The sequence below is a fragment of the Heptranchias perlo genome, unplaced genomic scaffold (assembly GCF_035084215.1).
Source record: "Heptranchias perlo isolate sHepPer1 unplaced genomic scaffold, sHepPer1.hap1 HAP1_SCAFFOLD_44, whole genome shotgun sequence".
Lineage (NCBI taxonomy): Eukaryota > Metazoa > Chordata > Chondrichthyes > Hexanchiformes > Hexanchidae > Heptranchias > Heptranchias perlo.
The window spans coordinates 4,912,964-4,934,011 of record NW_027139453.1 but is presented as its reverse complement, the minus strand read 5'-3'; the positions used below and the strand labels follow the sequence as shown (position 1 = coordinate 4,934,011).

At 43.6% G+C, this 21,048-nt stretch overlaps 1 protein-coding gene across 1 annotated transcript in view; it reads left to right on the top strand.

The window, feature by feature from the left end:
* The first annotated feature begins 2,340 nt into the window (after window positions 1-2,340).
* The window catches only part of LOC137312901 (uncharacterized), a 35,380-nt gene continuing 16,672 nt past the window's right edge, over window positions 2,341-21,048 (top strand). The window contains exons 1-3 of the mRNA XM_067979277.1: window positions 2,341-2,424; window positions 2,801-3,215; window positions 20,538-20,755. Of these exons, the coding sequence (XP_067835378.1) occupies window positions 2,379-2,424; window positions 2,801-3,215; window positions 20,538-20,755 (679 nt within the window). The 5' untranslated portion in view covers window positions 2,341-2,378. The remainder of the gene's footprint in view (window positions 2,425-2,800; window positions 3,216-20,537; window positions 20,756-21,048) is intronic.

The window sequence follows — 21,048 nt, the reverse complement described above, 5'->3', positions numbered from 1 at the left end:
CGGTTATGACGCTTCATCTGCTAATTCCAAGGGTAACTCACAAGCTGCAAAGCTGCAACCGACCGATTGCTTCTGGCGAAGATGCATTTACATTTTCTGCAACTAACTCTTTTATGTCTGAAGACCCGTAAGCGTCCCGATTAGGCAACGTCTCTCTTAGATTCATCGAATCAATTATAGTAATATGAATATGGCGGGACGATTATACATCAAGAATCGATTATTGAATATGTTATTGCAATAATGTTTTTTTTTAACCAGTGCATATTTTTATTGTGTGAAAGGTTTTGATAGAGTCGATAGGGAGAAACTGTTCCCACTGGCAGGAGGGTCGGTAACCAAAGGGCACAGATTTAAGATAATTGGCAAAAGAACCAGAGGAGGAGAATTGTGTTTTTTTTACACAGCAAGTTGTAACGATCTGGAACGCACTGCCTGAAAAGGGTAATTGAAGCAGATTCTAAAGGGGAATTGGATAAATTCTTGAAAAGGAGATATTTACAGGGCTATGGTGAAAGAACAGATGAAAAGTGCGACTAATTGGAGAGCTCTATCAAAGTGCCGGCAAAGGCGCCAGGGGCCGAATGGCCTCCTTCTGTGCTGAAAGATTCTATGTAAATTTTCTGCTTCTAACTTTTACTAATTCGTGGCTGGCCGGTTTTTTATTGATAAACGGAACGTCCTTTTCAGGTTGTGTAGTCAATACATAATTGATTGTGTCGCTGAATGATCTTCATTGTTCACCAATTCCTTTGTAGGTTTTTCCCTCTCAGATCTCGTATCTCAGTGGCCCCTTTCGATCGTTGTAACTCAACAAGAAAGCGTGGAACTAAACTGCTTCCAGAATGGAACTGCGCGCTCCAGCATGCTTTGGTACAAATCCGCTGGAGGGGGGCTGGTGTTAATTGGCAAAACCGTTTGGTCGTCGCAAGCAGAAATGGAAGAGGAATTTAAGACGAGATTTCAAATGGTGCGCAGTGACGGCGATAAGAAATCCACGCTCAAGATTACAGGCCTGGGACGGACCGACACGCCGTTGTATTATTGCGCCGCCGGTGATTGGGCACAGCGGTTCAGGATGATTCACAACCCTGACAAAAACCCTTCCAGTGTAAAGCATGGTCGCAAAATGATTGCTTTGAGGAAGAGTGTTATCATAGTTCTGTTGGATTGGCACAACTGAGGGAGCGCTGCACTGTCGGAGGGTCAGTACAGAGGGAGCGCTGCACTGTTGGAGGGGCAGTGTTGAGGGAGTGCTGCAGTGTCGGAGGGTCAGTACTGAGGGCGTGCTGCAGTGTTGAAGGGGCAGTGTTGAGGGAGCGCTGCACTGTCGGAGGGTCAGTACTGACGGAGTACTGCTCTGTCGGAGGGTAAGTACCGCGGGAGTACTGTACTGTTGGAGGGTTAGTACTGAGGGAGTACTGCTCTGTCGGAGGGTCAATACCGCGGGGGTACTGCACTGTCGGAGGGTCAGTACTGAGGAAGTGCAGCACTGTTGGAGGGCCAGTATTGAGGGAGCGCTGCACTGTCCGAGGGTCAGTACTGAGGGAGTGCTGCACTGTCGGAGGGGCAATACTGAGGGAGTACTGCACTTTCAGAGGGACAGTACTGCGGTGTTGCTGCATTATCGGAGGGTCAGTATTGAGGGAGTGCTGCACTGATGCAGGGGCAGAACTGGCGGATCGCTCCACCGTCGGAGGGTCAGTACTGAGGGAGTGCTGCACTTTTGGAGGGGCAGTACTGAGGGAGCGTTGCACTGTCAGACGTGCTGTGTTTCGGCCCCATATGTCCTCACCGTTGGATTTAAACGATCCCACGGACATTATTCGAAGAAGGGTAGCGGAATTCTCCCCGTTGTTCTGGAGCTAATATTTTCCCTCAACCAACATCACTAAAAAACAGATTATGTGATCATTTATCTCATGGTTGTTAATGAGACATTTTCGGTAGATTGAAAAGATCCCACGGCATCTATTTCATGACGAGCAAGGGATTTCACCTGTATCTTGGCCAATATTTATCTTTCAACCAAGGTCACTAAAAATGTAGCGATTGATCACATTTCTGTCTGTGGGATCTTGCTGTGCGCAAATTGGCTGCCACGTTTTTCTACATTACTATAGTGATTGCACTTCAGATGTACTTCATTGGTTCTAAAGCAAATTGGGACGCCCTGAAGTCGTGAAAGGCAATAAATAAATGCAATTTTTTTTCTTTCCTTTTCACTTCACTTGGACACTTTCAGATCGGGCGGATGTCATTTTCTTTACGTAATTTCCGGTTTGTACATTGTACTTTTCAACGATGTGTTGAACAATCGGCCTCACTTTCCATCCACCTTTTTCGCTGAAAGACTATCTCTTGGATTCCTCACAAGGATGGAATTAAATTCCTTGCTCATTGCCTTCATATTGCTGATGCCACGTAAGCTCACGTCAAATCACTCTCCTTGTTCTATTTAACCTTACTTTCGTTAAAAATATACTTAATAAGCTCTATGTAATATCATCCAATCATTTTATCAAGCTACACTTCATATATATATATATATATATATAAATATTATATATACATATATTATAGAGAGACTGACTTGAGCCCATAATCCAGGCCGACAGTCCCGATGCCAGTATTGAAGGAGTGCTGCAATGTCGGAGGGGCTACAACAGTGACTACCCTGTAAAAGTACCCCATTTGGTGTAAAGGTTTTGAGGTCGTGAATGGCGATATAGAAATACAAGACTTGCTTTTTCGTGCACCCGAATCTCCTTACTTCCTCTCCCCCAATTGTTTTTTTCAGTCTATGCCATGGGAGATGTCGTGCATCAGTGGCCAGGATCGATTGTTGTTGAACAGCTTGGAGCGGTCGAATTGAATTGCTTTCAGAATGGAACTGCTCGAAGCTACATGTACTGGTATCGGCAATCGGCCCGAGCAGGATTCGTGTTAATCGGATATTCTTTTGGAGAAGGCAGAGCTGAATACGAGAATGAGTTTAAGAATGGATTTACCATCAGTCGAACTATGAATGATAAGAAATCCAGCCTGAAGATCCTTGGAATCAAACCGGCAGATGCGGCAGTGTATTACTGCGCCGCGAGTGATGGGACCACAGCGGTTCAGATTGGTTCATTGCCTGAACAAAAACCACCGCCGTGGGAACAAAAAACCATTCTAGGCACAATCGGTGACGAAGTGATTGCTTCACGAAGACATTAACGTTTGGAGGGGATAACTGGTGATGGACAGAAAGAAAGGCTGAAAGAAAGAAGGAAAATAAGATGAAAGAAAGAAAAAGGAACGTAATTTTGGGCAGAGATTGCTCCCGAAATAACAGAGGAGCTCAATAGCATTCTCCCTTTATCATGGAGAAAGGGAGGAGCAAGTTGGCCAATTTGCACATCTTCAGTAAAATGCGGAAATCCTGAAATTGCACCCATCCGTTGGCAGGGGAATTGACAACTGCGAATTAAAGGGCCATCGCCCGCTACACTCATAGAAATCACTGAAAAATCGCAAACTTACTCATCCGTCCAGCTGGGACCGACCGAATTAGGCCACCAAACGGTATGCTTGAAAATATCAGGTCTAAACTAAGTTTTAAAAGTGTGATAACTCTTTTTGACTACCAAACAACCACAGAGTAAATTTAAAAGATGTGGCATCTAATATTCCTTCTTATTTTAATAGATTTGGGTCATTAGAATAAAATAAAAGTTATATTATTTTTCACTTTTCTCTTCTGTCTCTTTAATCCAACTCAATTATTTATTTGCCTTTTATATTTTAAAATTCAATGTTTTGCTTGCAATGACTTCCAGAATATTCCATCGCATGAATGAAGTCTGCTTGTGGGTGGGGCTTCTCTGCCTGAAATATTTTGTAGGCGTGTCTTCTGTTGTCACAGACGTTTCCTTGCGAACCGACCGACGCTTTTCAGAGGCTGGGTGGATTGGGCGCACATTCTTCAAAAGGTCAAAATTACCCAAGTAGACGCCACAGAGCTCCATCGAACGAAAGAATGATCTCCTTAGGAGGATCCCAAGCGTCCGCCTTTCACCTGTTCCTATTACTGTTTCATGTTTTCACTCAAATCTATTATATGTAAACGTAGTGTGAGGTCCAATTTGATATGTCGAACCTCGCTTTTACATCTTTGTGTAATTTTTTTTTTTCGTTCATGGGATGTGGGCGTCGCTGGAAAGGCCAGCATTTATTGCTCATCCCAAATGGCCCTTGAGAAGGTGGTGTTGATCCGCCTTCTTGAACCGCTACATTCCGTGTGGTGAAGGTTCTCCCACAGTGCTGTTGGGAAGGGAGTTCCAGGATTTTGACCAAGCGACGATGAAGGAACGGCGATGTATTTCCAAGTCGAGATGATGTGTGACTTGGAGGGAAACGTGCAGGTGGTGTTGTTCCCATGTGCCTGCTCCCCTTGTCCTTCCAGTTGGTAGAGGCCGTGGGTTTTGGAGGTGCTGTCGAAGAAGGCTTGGCGAGTTGCTATAGTGAATCCTGTGGATGGTACACACTGCACCCACAGTGCGCCGGTGGTGAAGGGAGTGAATGTTTAAGGTGATGGATAGGGTGCCAATCAAGCGGGCAGCTTTGTCCTGGATGGTGTCAAGCTTCTTGAATGTTGTTGGAGCTGCACTCATCCAGGCAAGTGGAGAGTATTCCATCACACACCTCGTAGACGGTTGAAATGATTTGTGGAGTCAGGAGGTTTGTTACTCGCCGCAGAATACCCAGCCTCTGACCTGCTCGTGTAGCCACAGTATTTATGTGGCTGGTCCAGTTCAGTTTCTGGTCAATGGTGACCCCCAGAATGTTGACGATGGGGGATTCGGTGATGGTATTTTGGTCTCCTTAACCATGAAAGGATATACTTGCCATAGAGGGAGTGCAACGAAGGTTCACCAGACTGATTCCTGAGTTGGCGGGATTGTCATATGGCGAGAGATTGATTAGACTAGGTCTGTATTCTCTAGAGTTTTGAAGAATGAAAGGTGATCTGATTGAACCTTACCAAATTCTTTCAGGGCTCGACATGGTAGATGCAGGGAGGATGTTTCCCTTCTTTGGGGAGTCTAGAACCAGGGGTCACTGTCTCATAATAAGGGGCAGGCCATTTAGGACTAATGTGAGGAGAAATTTCTTCACTCAGATCGATAGATTTCTAGATATTAGAGGCATAAAGGTATTTGGGAATGGTGCAGGAAAATGGCATTGTGGTAGAAGATTAGCCATGATCTGATTGAATGGTGGAGCAGGCTCGAGGGGCCGGATGGCGACCCCTGCACCTGTTTCCTATGTTCTTATCCACTTTAAGGTTATCACTGCACCAGCAAGCAGTTTGCCCGTCAAATGGTGGTATAGTGGTTGTGTTCCCAAGGCCCGAACTAATATTCCAGAGAACCTCAGTTCAAACGAATTGATTTTGGTGGTTTTGATTATTGGTGATTGTGATTTGTTCTGATTGGAGTTGTGTTGAGTGATGTTGAGTGTGAATTGATCTGATTGGAGTTGTGTTGCGTATTGGTGAGTGTGATTTGATCTTATTGGAGTTGTGTTGAGTATTGGTGAGTGTGAATTGATCTGATTGGAGTTGTGTTGAGCATTGGTGAGTGTGAATTGATCTGATTGAAGTTGTGTTGAGTATTGGTGTGTATAAATTGATCTGATTGAAGTTGTGTTGAGTATTGGTGAGTGTGAATTGATCTGATTGAAATTGTGTTGAGTATTGGTGAGTGTGAATTGATCTGAATCGAGTTGTGTTGAGTATTGGTGACTATGAATTGATCTGATTGAAGTTGTGTTGAGTATTGGTGTGTATAAATTGATCTGATTGAAGTTGTGTTGAGTATTGGTGAGTGTGAATTGATCTGATTGAAATTGTGTTGAGTATTGGTGAGTGTGAATTGATCTGAATCGAGTTGTGTTGAGTATTGGTGACTATGAATTGATCTGATTGAAGTTGTGTTGAGTATTGGTGAGTGTGATTTGATCTGATTGGAGTTGTGTTGAGTAGTGGTGAGTGTGATTTGATCTGATTGGAGTTGTGTTGAGTATTGGTGAGTGTGAATTGATCTGATTGAGGATGTGTTGAGTATTGGTGACTATGAATTGATCTGATTGGAGTTGTGTTGAGTATTGGTGAGTGTGAATTGATCTGATTGGAGTTGTGTTGAGTATTGGTGAGTGTGATTTCATCTTATTGGAGTTGTGTTGAGTATTGATGAGTGTGAATTGATCTGATTGGAGTTGTGTTGAGTATTGGTGAGTGTGATTTCATCTTATTGGAGTTGTGTTGAATATTGATGAGTGTGATTTGATCTTATTGGAGTTGTGTTGAGTATTGGTGAGTGTGAATTGATCTGAATCGAGTTGTGTTGAGTATTGGTGACTATAAATTGATCTTATTGGAGTTGTGTTGAGTATTGGTGAGTATAAATTGATCTTATTGGAGTTGTGTTGAGTATTGGTGAGTATAAATTATTCTGATTGTAGTCGTGTTGAGTATTGGCGAGTGTGAATTGATCTGAATCGAGTTGTGTTGAGTATTGGTGAGTGTGAATTGATCTTATTGGAGTTGTGTTGAGTATTGGTGAGTGTGAATTGATCTTATTGGAGTTGTGTTGAGTATTGGTGAGTGTGAATTGATCTGAATCGAGTTGTGTTGAGTATTGGTGACTATGAATTGATCTGATTGAAGTTGTGTTGAGTATTGGTGAGTGTGAATTGATCTGATTGAAGTTGTGTTGAGTATTGGTGAGTATAAATTGATCTTATTGGAGTTGTGTTGAGTATTGGTGAGTATAAATTATTCTGATTGTAGTTGTGTTGAGTATTGGCGAGTGTGAATTGATCTGAATCGAGTTGTGTTGAGTATTGGTGAGTGTGAATTGATCTGATTGAAGTTGTGTTGAGTATTGGTGAGTGTGAATTGATCTGATTGAAGTTGTGTTGAATATTGGTGAGTGTGAATTGATCTGATTATAGTCGTGTTCAGTATTCCTGAGTGTGAATTGATGTGTAAAGTGTCAATGTTGTGTGTAACAGTAATCAAAAAACGATGTCTTGTTGTCAATTACAGGGCATCAATTTTTAAAACGTTGTGATAATCATCTCCACTGTACTGAAATGTGATGGCTGTCAGCAAACTGACAGCACCCCTTTTATCTTGTGATTGGCATTGACAAGAAAAAAGAGACTGAAAAATAGAAAAGACGAAATAAAGGATGTCTCTTAAGTCTAGGACAAGAATTTGGAAATGTCGTTTCGTTCTATAATCGAAGAGTTAATAAATCTCTTTGACAGAGAATGCAGAATACCTAGAACAGTTTGGAGAGTTGGTTAAGACACCAACCAAAGAAAAACATGTGAATAAGGAAAATTGGAAAATTATAGTCGTGTTATGGGAAGGACGTCAAATTCTAAAACTCAAGTAACAATTAGAAACCGAAGCAGAGCTCAACAAAAAGTTTATGGAACAAAAAATAAGAAAATGACTTAGCTCGTATAGCTTCTTACAACGGGACTTTGACTGAGTCAGGAGACCACCTTCAACCCGTAGGGGCAAATATAGACAGAAATTTAGTATGTAATGCCGAGCTACAACGACAGGAAGGTCAGGCTAAAAGGTGGATAAAGGAGGTCGGTGACATAAGTAGTGCCCTAGGGGGAGTCCTAAGTCTGAAACAGGGCGACCAGCCTCGTGCAGCAGGAGAGGGGAATCATACCCACTGTCAAAAGAAAATGCAGGAGTTGGAGGAAAGATTAAAATCTGAGAAAGATGCTCCGCGACAGGTGATAGAATTCTACCATTCCCCAGCATTCCACACTCTTGCCCCACCCCCAGGCGTCGAAGCATAAACAGCTCAGCGCCACCTCATGAAAGTCAGTGACAGATGAAATGTCGGCTTGCAGCCTCTTTGTTCAAGGGAACCGAATGTGCGTTGCACCAGCAGCAGTATGGAGGACCCAATTCCAAAGGGCGGATTGAAGACCGCCCAAAACTATTGCTAGCTGACACTGACACGTCACATACTGTGGTATGGGGTCACTTGACCAAGGCACAAAGAGCTTGGGGGATTTGGAGGAGAAAGAGATAAGGAGAAGATGGTAGATTCACATTTGGAATGTAGTTTTGGTCTCTTTATATAAGAAAGGACATAATTGCTTTGGAGGCGGTTCAGAGAAGGTTCACTCGTTTCCTGGGATGAGGGGGTTATCTTATGAGGAAAGGTTGGACAAGTTATGCCCTGGAGGTTAGAAGAATGAGAGGTGATCTTATTGAAACATATAAGGTCCTGAGGGGACTAGAAGGGGTAGATGCTGAGGGGATGTTTCCCCTTGTGGGAGAGACTGGAACAAGGGGACATAGTTTAACAATAAGAGTCTCCCGGAGATGAGGAGAATGTTTTTCTTTCAGAGGGTCTTGAGTCTGTTGAATTCCCTTCCCCAGAGGGCGGTGGAGGCATGGTCATTGAATATGTTTAAGGCTGAGTTAGATCGATTCTTGATTAACAAGGGATTCAAAGGTTATAGTAGGTAGACGGGAAAGTAGGGCTGAGGTCACAATAGGATCAGCCATTATCTTTTCAAAAGGCAGAGCAGTCTCGAGGGGCCGAATGGCCTATTCCTGCTCTTAATTCGTGTGTCGGCCGGCGGCAGTCACAGTACAGTATGTAAACACTCGCCACATGGTAGTGTGGACTGAAAAACGACAGGAGACGGAGAATGTTATCTTAAGAGTAGATTCCTAGTGGAAGTGGAAACGGTCAATATGGGTCAGTGGCAAACAGGTGTCGACTCTCCACAATGAAAGTTGCTGATAGGCCAGGACTAAATTGATTCATGGGGATACGAGGTCAACATGACCTCGTTGTCTGCCTCTGACACGAATGCAGAGAATTTGATCCACTGCAAAAGACTGGACTCTTTTTCTTTTATTCATTCATGGGATGTGGGCGTCGCTGGCGTGGCCGGCATTTATTGCCCATCCATAATTGCCCTTGAGAACGTGGTGGTGAGCCGCCTTCTTGAACCGCTGCAGCCCGTGTAATGAAGGATCTCCCACAGTGCAGTTACGGAGGGAGTTCGAGGATTTTGACCCAGCGCAGGGTGGGGGTGGGGGCGTTGGAATAAATGGGGAGTGTGATAAAGCAGGAGAGACTTAATCGGAACGGGGGCGGCAGGAAATGATGTGCAAACCCAGTACTATTATGAAAGCAATTGCGCCATCTAGCACCAACTTTCCGCCAATGCTTCAAACGCCTTTTGTTAACTGAGTCACGGTTCGAAACGAAATGAAAAAATGCAAGGATCTCTGCCTCCATTGTGAATCTTGGGATTTCTAAGATGACAGTTTATGTGCAAACATCGCACAACAGATTCCTTTCAACCAATGCAAGAGCTTCAACACGTGGGGAGGAATGTGTCCTTTCGATGACGAATGTCAGGCGTGTCTCAGTGGGTAGCATTCTCGCCATTGAGTCAGAGGTAGTGCGTTACAGAAAATTGAGCATATAATCTCGGCTGAAACTCCCAGTGCAGCATTGCCAGAGGGTCAGTATTGTGGGAGTGCTACACTGTTGGAGGGGCAGTACAGAGGGAGCGCTGCACTTTCAGACATCCAGTACTGAAGGAGTGTTGTACTGTTGGAGGGGCAGTAATGTGAGGGTGCTGCACTGTCGGACAGCTAGTGTTGAGGGAGCGCTGCACTGTCGGAGGGTCAGTACTGAGGGAGTGCTGCACTGTCGGAGAGGCAGTACTGTGGGAGTGCTGCACTATCAGACATCCGGTACTGACGGAGTGCTGCACTATTGGTGGGGCAGTACTGAGAGTGGTACTGCGCTGTCAGAGGGGCAGTACTGCGGGTGTGCTGCACTGTCAGAGGGGCAGAAGTAAGGGAGTTCAACACTGTCGCAGGTGCCGACTTGCGGATGAGACGTTAAACCGAGGCGCCGTTCCCACTGAAACTATTGGAAAAAGAGCAGGAGAGTCCTTCCTGGTGTCCGAGAAAATATTTACGTCAGATTATCCAGTAATTTATCTTATTGCTGTCTGCAGGATCTTGCTATGCGCGAATTACCTGCCGCTTTTCCTGCATTACATCAGTGACTACACTTCAAAGGCACATCATTGGCTGTTAAGCGCTTTGGGACCTGAGGTGGTGAAAGGCGCTATAAAAATGAAAATTATTGCTTTCGATGATTAACTGCACACCTGGTTCAGAGAAAGCCACGCAATGATGCATTTGTTTTCACATTATCAGTAACTGGAGCAGTAATAATGTCATTATCAGTAACTGGAGCAGCAATAATGTCATTAGCAGTAACTGGATCAGTAATAGTGTCATTATCAGTGACTGGAGCAATAATATTGTCATTATCAGTAACTGGAGCAGTAATAGTATCATTATCAGTAACTGAAGCAGTAATAGTGTGATTATCATTAACCGGAGCAGTAATATTGCCATTATCAGTAACTGGAACAGTAATAATGTCATTATCAGTAACTGGAGAAGTAATAGTCTCATTATCAGTAACTGGAGCAGTAATTATATCATTATCAATAACTGGAGCAGTAGTCGTGTCATTATCAGTAACTGGAGCAGAAATAGTGTTATTATCACTAACTGGAGAAATAATAGTCTCATTATCAGTAACTGGAGCAGTAATAGTATCATTATCAGTAACTGGAGCAGTAATAGTATCATTATCAGTAACTGGAGCAGTAATAGTGCCATTATCAGAAACTGGATCAGTAATAGTGTCATTATCAGTAACTAGAGCAGTAATGGTGTCATTATCAGTAACTGGAGCAGCAATATTGCCATTATCAGTAACTGCAGCAGTAATAGTGTCATTCTCAGTAACTGGAACAGTAATAGTGTCTTTATCAGTAACTGGAACAGTAATAGTGCCAATATCAGTAACTGAAGCAGTAATAGTGCCATTATCTGTAACTGGAACAGTAATAATGTCATTATCAGTAACTGGAGCATTAATAGTGCCATTATCAGTAACTGGAACAGTAATAGTGCCATTATCAGTAACTGGAGCAGCAATAGTGTCATTATCAGTAACTGGACCAGCAGTATATCATTATCAGTATCATGAGCAGTAAGAGTGTCGAATAGTAATAGTGTCTGAAAGTGTCAGTAATCGTGTCATTCGAGCAAATTGATATCTTGCCATTATTCGCCATTGGAAAGTTTCTCTCATCTACAATTGCTACATATTTATCTATCGCACAATACACCCAACCGTCCATTCTGGCCTGGAACTGCTGGGAAATTGAGCCATATTAACGATGTATTAACGGCGGGCGCCATTATTACATTTTAAGAAAAGAATATTCAGCGATTTGCGGAATACGTGAGATAAGCCATGTCCCAATCCATCGCAAAATCAATGGACCATTTGCGTCACCCTGTCGAAAGCTGAAAAAAGTCCATTCTCGCTGCTCAGATCTCCACTGTAGTTAACGGCGACGGACAATTTGCTGGATTAAACATTATTTGCACCGCAACCATTTAGACTAAAAAACGGCGACTTTTTTCTTTTCCTTAGGCGTTGCTTGAGAAACTAATGAGACTAAAATCTGATAAATCCCCTTGACCCTATATCCGAGGGTTCTAACAGAGGTGGCTGCAGAGATAGTGGATGCACTGGTTATTATCTTCCAAAAAACTCTAGATTCTAGAACAGACCACGTGGATTGGAAGGTAGCAAATGTAACCCCGCTATGCAAGAAAGGAGGGAGAGAGTAAACAGGGAACTACACGCCAGTTAGCCTAACATCAGTCGTCGAGAAAATGCTGGAATACATTATTAAGAAAGTGGTAACAGGGTACTTAGAAAATTATAATATGATTAGGCAGAGTCAACATGGTTTTATGAAAGACAAATCGTGTTTGACAAATTTATTCGAGTTTTTTGAGGATGTAACTCACAGGTAGATAAAGGGGAACCAGTTGATGTAGTAAATTTGGATTTTCAAAAGGCGCTCGATAAGACGCCACATAAAAGGTTGTTGCACAAGATAAGGGCTCATGTGGTTGGGAGTAATATATTAGCATGGATCGAGGATTGGTTAACGGACAGAAAACAGAGAGTAGGGATAAACGGGTCATTTTCAGGCTGGCAAGCTGGAACTCGTGGGGTTTTGCGAGGATCAGTGCTGGGGCCTCAGCTATTTTCAATCTCTCTGAATGACTTAGATGAAGGGACCGAATGTAATGCACCAAGTTGACTGATGATGCAGAGCTAAGTGGGAAAGTAAACTGTGAGGACGTCACAAAGAGTCTGCAAAGTGATATAGACAGGTTAAGTGAGTGGGCAATAAGGTGGCAGATGGAGTATAATGTGGGGAAATGTGAGATGATTCACTTTGGTAGGAAGAATAGCAAAACAGAATAATTTCTAAATGGTGAGAAATTATTAATTGTTGGTGTTCGGAGAGACTTGGGTGTCCTCGTACACGAAACACAAAACATTAGCAAGCAGGTATAGCAATTAGGAAAGCAAATGGAATGTTGGCATTTATTGCAAGAGGGTTGGAGCACAAAAGTAATGAAGTCTTACCACAATTGGACAGGGCTTTGGTGAGTCCTCACATGAAATACTGTGTACAGTTTTGTTCTCCTTATCTAAGGAAGGATATATTTGCCTTAGAGGTGGTGCAGCGAAGGTTCACTAGATTAATTTCTGGGATGAGAGGGTTGTCGTTTGAGGCGAGGTTGAGCATAATGGGCCTCTGCTCTCTGGAGTTTAGAAGAATGAGATGTGATCTAATTGAAACATAAGATTATGAGGCAGCTTCAAAGGGTAGGTGCTAAGAGATTATTTTCCCTGGCTGGCGGGTCTAGAACCACGGGGCATAGTCTCAGGATAAGGAGTCAGACAATTAAGACCGAGATAAGGAGGAATTTCTTCACTCAGAGGGTTGTGAATCTTTTGAATTCTCTACTCTAGGGGGTTGTAGATGCTGAGTTGTTGAATATATTCAAGGCTGCGATAGACAGATGTCCGGGCTCGAAGGGAATCAGGGGATATGGTGATCGGGCAGGTCAGTGGAGTTGAGGTTGAAGATCAGCCATGCCCTTATCGAATGGCGGAGCAGGCTCGAGGGGCCGAATGGCCTACTCCTGCTCCTATTTCTTATCTTATTATGTTAGCGATGTCACAAACCTAATGGTGGACAAATCCTCTTAACAGCATTTTACACAAGCGTTTAGGTTATAAACCAAATAACTCATATAATAGGAACCACATTCACATGTGTAATGCTGCTGAAGTCGATGTATTCGAGTATTACATAGAGTTTGCAGCACAGAAACAGTCCATTCAGCCCAACTAGTCTATGCTGGTATTTATGTTCCACACGAGCTCCCTTCCACCCTACTTCATCTCACCCTATCAGCTTATCCATCTATTCATTTCTCCCTCATGTACTTTCCCCTTAAATGCACTTATGCTTTTCGGCTCCATCACTCTTTTGGGAAACAAGTTTCTCCTGAATTCCCTATTGGATTTATTAGTGAATATCTTTTATTTATGGCCCTTATTTTTGGTCTCCCCCACAAGTGGAAACATCTTCTCTACGTCTCCATTAGCAAACTCTTTCATAATCTTAAAGGCCTCCATCAGGTCACCCCTCAACTTCCCTTTTCTGGAGAAAAGAGCCCCAGCCTGTTAAGTCTTTCCTGATATGTATAACCTCTCTATTCTGGTATCATCCTTGTAAATCTTTGTTGCACATTCTCCAGTGCCTCTATACCCTTTTTGTAATAAGGAATCCAGAACTGAGCGCAGTACTCTCAGTACGGTCTAACCAAATTTATAGAATTATGGAAAGCTTACAGCAAGGAAGGAGGCCATTTGGCCCATCAAGTTCGCACCGATTCTATGCAAGAGCAATGCAGCTAGTACCACTCGCCTACCCTATCCCTGTAACCCTGCAAATGTTGTCCTTTCAAGGACTTATTCGGTTTGCATTTAAAAAAGACGATTGAATCTGCCTCCACCACCCCCTCGGGCAGTGCATTCCAGATCCTAACCACTCGCTGTCTAAAAAAGATTTTCCTCATGTCACCTTTCGTTCTTTTGCCAATCAACTTAAATCTATGTCCTCTGGTTCTTGACCCTTCCGCCAATGGGAACAGTTTCTCTTTATCTACTCTGTCTAGGCCCTTCATGATTTTTAACATCTCTATCAAATCTCCTCGCAACCGTCTCTGTTCGAAGGAGAACAACCCCAGCTTATCCACGTAACTAAAGTCCACTATCCCTGGAATAATTTCCAAACAAGAATGACATAATTGCTCATAACTCTGTTGCGTCCGGGGAACATTTGAAAGCAACAATTGATTTAAACTTTGTACCATGTTTGCAAAAGGACAACGAGAAATCTACTTACTGAACTGAACGCACATTCGCCTTTCTTTGCAAATATTCAAACGCCGGTTTCCCATTTCTTCTTTTAACGTCTGCTTTTGTTGTTAGACACTTCGTGTTTAGACCATAACCCGGAGCTTCATTCAGATGGAGATAACGTTCCATATGAAGCGAATTAAACGTTTGGTATCTCGGCGTTTTAGTTTGGGGCAGACGTATGGGGAAGTGCGGCGGTTTGAACAAAGATAAACTGAAAAGATAATAGCGTTACAAATCTAAACACGACACCTGGCCGACGAGCGTGCACCTGGTACACAGGGTGCTCTGAGAGATCGGTTCGGAGATTACAGTGTGCAAGAGTTATTGTATTTATGTATAACATGTGCTCTGTTTGAGAGACAGTGCCGTTACTTCCCGAGGTCCTGCACGTTGTGGGGACATTTTCAAGTGACACAAGAAAAAAGCCTGGCAGACTCGAAGGGCTGAAATGCCTCCTCCTGTTCCTCTCTAACAGGCTCGAGGGGGCTGAATGACCTACTCCTATTCCTGTTTAACAGACTGGAGATTCTGAATGGCCTCCTCCTGTTCCCGTGTAACAGACTGGAGGTTCTGAGTGGCATCATCCTATTCCTGTGTAATAGACTGCTGATTCTGAATGGCCTCCTCCTGTTCCCGTGTAACAGACTGGAGGTTCTGAATGGCCTTCTCATTTTTCCGCATCACAGACTGGAGGTTCCGAATGGCCTCCTCCTATTCCAGTGTAATAGACTGGAGATTCTGAATGGCCTCCTCCTGTTCCCGTGTAACAGACTGGAGGTTCTGGATTCCCTCCTCCTATTCCCGTGTAATAGAATGGAGATTCTGAATGGCCTCCTCCTGTTCCCGTGTAACAGACTGGAGGTTCTGAATGGCCTCTTCCTATTCCCGTGTAAAAGACTGGAGGTTCTGAATGGCCTCCTCCTGTTCCCGTGTAACAGACTGGAGGTTCTGAATGGCCTCCTACTGTTCCCGTGTAACGGACTGGAGGTTCTGAATGGCTCCCTCCTGTTCCCGTGTAACAGACTGGAGGTTCTGAATGGTCTCCCACTATTCCCGTGTAATAGACTGGAGGTTCTGAATGGCCTCATACTGTTCCCGTGTAACGGACTGGAGGTTCTGAATGGCCTCCTCCTGTTCCCGTGTAACAGACTGGAGGTTCTGAATGGCCTCCTCCTGTTCCAATCTGAAAGCCTTGAGGGCGCTGAATGGCCTCTTCCTTTTCCTATATAACAGGATCTAAGGGGCAGAATGGCCGACTCCTATTCACATGTCACAGGCTCTAGGTGTTAATGACCTGTTCCTATGTTCCCGAGTGCTAAATAAACTCCGATACCTGAATCTCAAAGCGACGTCACCAGTTGAAGCCTCCAGTACCTGCTCAAGAGGCGGGGCGGTGTTGCTCTCGATCTGATATTTCTTTTTTGTAGGACTTTGTATCATCGTGGGAACAGCGGGGGCACGGTGATAGAATCCAATGCAACCCCCGCACAAAAACCTACGTCTACACGTGACTCGAAAGATCAGCAAGGGCGCAGGGGACAGGCTAAAAGCGTGAGCTTCACACTTGTATCATTGTGAGAGCTGGGACATTTATTTTTAAAAAGTGCATTAAAATAATCCACGCATATAACCCAGGGCTCTTTTATGGAAAACCTAATCGTTTTGTATCATTACAATAAACGAGCCTTCAATTAGCTCCGTGAACGCGAATATTTAAACCTCAGAAAAACATTGCAAAAAAAAAACAGCCGATCTGATCATTGCCATTTTGCAGTATGTGGCAGCATTGGCTACCGTATTTCCTACGTTGCTATAGTGACCACACTTCAAAAATGTACTTAATTTGCTGTCAAGTGGTTTGGGACGCCCTGAGTTGGTGAAATGCTTAGACACCCACTTTTAGCTCTTTCTTTCCGAAGGTGTTGATGTAAGAGGAATTCGTGACGTGCTGGGACCACTCCCTACTTCGGAACAGGCAGCACACTATCGGTATTAGGTAAGAAAACGGCAGTTTTTATTTAAATTCCTGTCCAGCTGTATGCATTCTAACGTTGTTGCCCATCTCTGTAACCTGCTCTAGCCCTACAACCTTCCGAGAGCTCAGCACTCCTCCAATTCTGGCCTCTTGTCCATCCCTCCACTCAAATCGCACCACTATTGGCGGCCGTGCCTTCAGCTACCTCGGACCTAAGCTTTGGAATTCCGTCCCTCACCCTCTCCGCTTCTCTATCTCTCTCTCCTCCCTTAAGATGTATGTAAACTCAATAAAGTTGGAGGTGGTTGTAACAATTGGTTGAATACAAGAGTGGGAAATGTACCGTGCTCAGAACACAGACTTAATATAACCGATGCTTAGTCTATAAATGAACTCATACAGATTAGCCTAGAATCTATAGATTAGAATGGGATGATGCAGATTGGAAAGGGTTCCCTGCAGATTAGAATCGGTTCCATGCAGATTAGAATTGAATCATACATGGATTCTATCGATTGGAATGGGATTATACAGATTAGAATGGGACCATCCAGATTAGAACGGGATAATTCAGATAAGAATGGGATGGTACAGATTAGACTGGGACTCAGACCTAACTATTTTGGGACGGTGGGGTATCACTGTGCACAAGTGTATTACTTCGGAGAAGGCACCAGATTAACAGTTCTGGGTGAGTCAATTATAATGTCTCTAACCTCTCCCCCGAACGGCAGATAAATTGTTTACTGATGATTAAAATGTTTAGTTTTACAAAACCTGTTCTATACGAGACATGCTTCGTTAATGTTTGCATGTAAGAGCCCCCGCTTTCAGTTAGAATGGAAAGATCCCGGGCCTGTTCATGACTAAGAATTGAACATTGTGCAGGGAACATACTTTACTTCGGCGACGGGACCAAGTTGGCTATTTTGGGTAAGGTATCTGTGCTTTTCTGTTTCTTCTCTCGTTCAGAATCTATGTCTAAACACGGGTCAACGATTGGTTGGGGTAATGTTTCGATATTTGATATATAAAAGGGTTAAAGAACAGTTTGTACAGACTAGGCTTGTATTCCTTCCAGTAAAGGAGATAAAGGGGTGTTCTAATTGAGGTGTTTAAGATGATTAAAGGATTTCATAAGGTTGATAGAGGGAAGTTATTTCCTCTGGTGGGGAGTCCAGATCAAGAGCGCATAACCTTAAAATTAGAGTTGGGCCGTCCAGGGGTGATGGCAAAAAACATTTCTTCACACAAAGGTTAGTTGAAATCTAGAGCTCTCTCCCCCAAAAAACTGTTGAGGCTGTTGGCCGATTGAAAATTTCAAAACTGAGATTGATAGAATGTTGTTAGTCGAGGGTGTTAATGGACCAAGGCGAGCAAATGGAGGTAAGATGCTGATGAGTCATGTTCCAGTTGAATAGTGGAGCAAGCTCGAGGAGCTGAATGGTCTACTCCTGATCCTATTTCCCTATGTCGCTATATCTCGATGTCCCAATGTTCTTATGTTCCGATAACCTTTACGGGACATTACCATAGTCAAAACCGTCTCAAACATCACTAGAATAGATCGAGCGATCGAGACTGCAGAAGGGGTTTTCTTACTGCCCCATACTGCTGTGTACAACAAGGAAGCTTACTTCGGAGATGGGACGAGGCTGGTCGTGTTAGGTAAGCGAAAAGATGTCCAATGGTAGAAACGTTGGCTCAATTCACGAATTTGCAAATATAGGAACGAATTAAGTTGATTGTAAAACTTTAGCTTATGAAGGGAGACTTGGAGAGACGAATTAGTTTTCACTGTAGGAAAGGGGTTTGAAAGCGAACACAGAGGAGTTTTACTAAAATACTCAGATCAGTGCAGATGCAAACAGAAGTATTCAACTTGATCACTAAAAGAGGACACGGCTGTAGAATTTACAAAATATGAGATTGCATTTTTATGTGCACTGTTCTGGTCGCTATATTATGAAAATAATATAGAGGCACACGAGAAGGTGCAAAAAAGATTTACAAGGATGATGCCAACACTGGGGGATGTAACTATCGGGAAAGGCTGAACAGGCTGGATTTCTCTTCTTTAGAAAACAGAAGGCTGAGCGGTGACCTGATAGAGGTCTTTAAGATTATGAAAAGGGTTTGATGGGATCGATGTGGAGAAGACATTTCCACTTGTGGGGAGATTAGAACTAGAGGCCTTAAATATAAGCTGTCAGTAATAAATCCAAAAGGGAATTCAGGAGAAATTTCGTTACTCAGAAAAATGGTAAATATGTGGAACTCACTACCACAAGGTGTAGTTGAGGCGAACAGCATAGATGCATTTAAGGGGAAGCTAGATAAACGCAAGAGGGAGAAAGGAATAGAAGGTTATGCTGAAAGGGTGAGATGAAGAGGGATGTGAGCAGACTCGTGTGGAGCATAAATACCGGCATAGACCAGTTGGGCCGAGTGGCCTGTTTCTGTACTGTACATTGTATATAACTCTATGTATCCTCCATAAGGATTTGATCAGGTAGACGGAGAGAAAGTATTTTCTCTGGTGGGGGGAGTCCAGAACAAGGGGGCATACTCTTAAAAGTAGAGCTCGGCCGTTCAGTGGTGATGTCAGGAAGCACTTCTTCACAAAAAGGGGAGTGGAAATTTGGAACTCTCTCCCACAAAAAGTTGTTGAGGCTGGGGGTCAATTGAAAGTTTCAAAACTGAGATTGATATTTGTTTCTTGGGCTGGGGTATTAAGGTTACAGAACCAAGGCGAGTAGATTGACTTGAGAAACAGATCGTCCATGTCATTTTGAATGGTGGAACTGGCTCGCGGGGCTGAATGGCCTGCTCCTGTTCCTATGTTGTCAGTTGTTGAAGAGCTACCGAAGAACACATAAGAATATTAGAGATTGGAGCAGGAGTAGGCCATTTGGCCCTTCGAGCCTGCTATGCCATTCACTGAGATCATAGCTGATCTAAACACGCCGGGTGCACAAGTTCGAGATAGGTCAGAGGTTTTAACTCCGTCCTGATAAGAGTTCTGAGAACAGTAAGAGGATTAAGTAGTTAACTGTACAGGACGTATTGGGGATGTTGTCAGTTTTAATTGCAAACATCCTGGTTAGTTTATGAGTTTAGATTAGATTATGGCCTCCGATTCTACCTCAGCTCATATGCTGCTGAAACCCTCATCAGTGCCTTTCTTACCTCTGGACTCCTCAACTGCAATGGTCTCCTGACCGGCCTCCCATCTTCCGCGCTCCAGAATCATGAGCTCACCCAAAACTCAGCTGCCCGTATTCTAACTCTCACAAAGTTCCGTTCTCCAATCACCCGCGATGCTCGCTGACCGACATTGGCGCCCGGTCCGGGAAACCATCGATTTTAAAATTCTCATCCTTAATCTCAAATCCCTCCATGGCCTCGCCCCTCCCTATCTCTGTAACCTCCTCCATCGCAAAAACCCTCCGAGATCTCGGTGCTCCTCCAATTCTGGCCTCTTGCACATCCCCGATTTTAATCGCTCCACTATTGGCGGCCATGCCTTCAGCTGCCTCGGTCCTGAGCTCTGGAATTCCCTCGCTAAACCTTTCCGTCTCTCTGCCTCTCCTCATTTCAGTCGCTCCTAAAAACCTACCTCTTTGACCAAGTTTTGGTCACCTGTCCTAATATCTCCTTATGTATAAATGCAAGTTTTTGTTGTTCTAGTTAGTTCGTATTAGCTACGGGCCAATATCAGATATAAGTAAGTGGGGCGGTCCAAAATGCTGCAACACCATTGAAGAATATTTTTTGATGGGAGATTATGATGTGGGAGCAGGAACAACTCGTCTTCCATTTTTTGGAGACGGCATTAAGTTAACCGTCTTGGGTAAATGAGATCTTAATCAAAATATATCAATTAACTGCTGGTGGCTGGGCACTGATTGTGTCGACGAGTTTGAAAGTGGAGAGAATATGAAATGTAGAGGAAAGACGAGTTGTAATAAAGAAGCACAAATTAAAACAAGTAAACGTAGGAGAAAAGTTAGTTTGAGGGGAGCGATAGGCAGAGAGGAAGAGGCAACCTATAGAGAGAGACTGGAGGAGAGAGAGATACAGAAAGAACGGCACAGAATTGGGAACTGAGAGAATGGCAGGAGGAAAGAGGCAGAGACGAGGAGAAAAAGTATAACAGAAAGAGATGGAGAGCGACAGGGAGGGGAAATAAATTTAGCACAACCCAAAGTGATCCAACTGTGCTTACTGGCAGTTGTGTGGAGAATTGAGGAGTCACTAGTTTTATTACGACTGTGTAACGGTGTGTCAGGAAATAACGATTATATATTTGGCCATGGCTCAAAACTCGTTGTTGTCGGTAAGTGATATGGAACCAGTTTGGCTCGTCATATTAAAGTGGTGTCAGAGAGATTCACGTCATGAGAGCTGAGAGAGTATTGTTTCATTGAAATTGAAAATGGCCATGCTATCAACCTAGATACAGCGCCATGGGCCTGATATATAATATCATAGTAGGTACAGCACAAGAGGAGGGAATTCGGCCCATAATGCCTGTGCCAGCTTTTTGGAAGAGCTATCCAATTAGTTCAATTCCTCTGCTCTTTCCCCGTAGCCCTTTAACATTTTCCCCCTTCAAGTATTTATCTAATT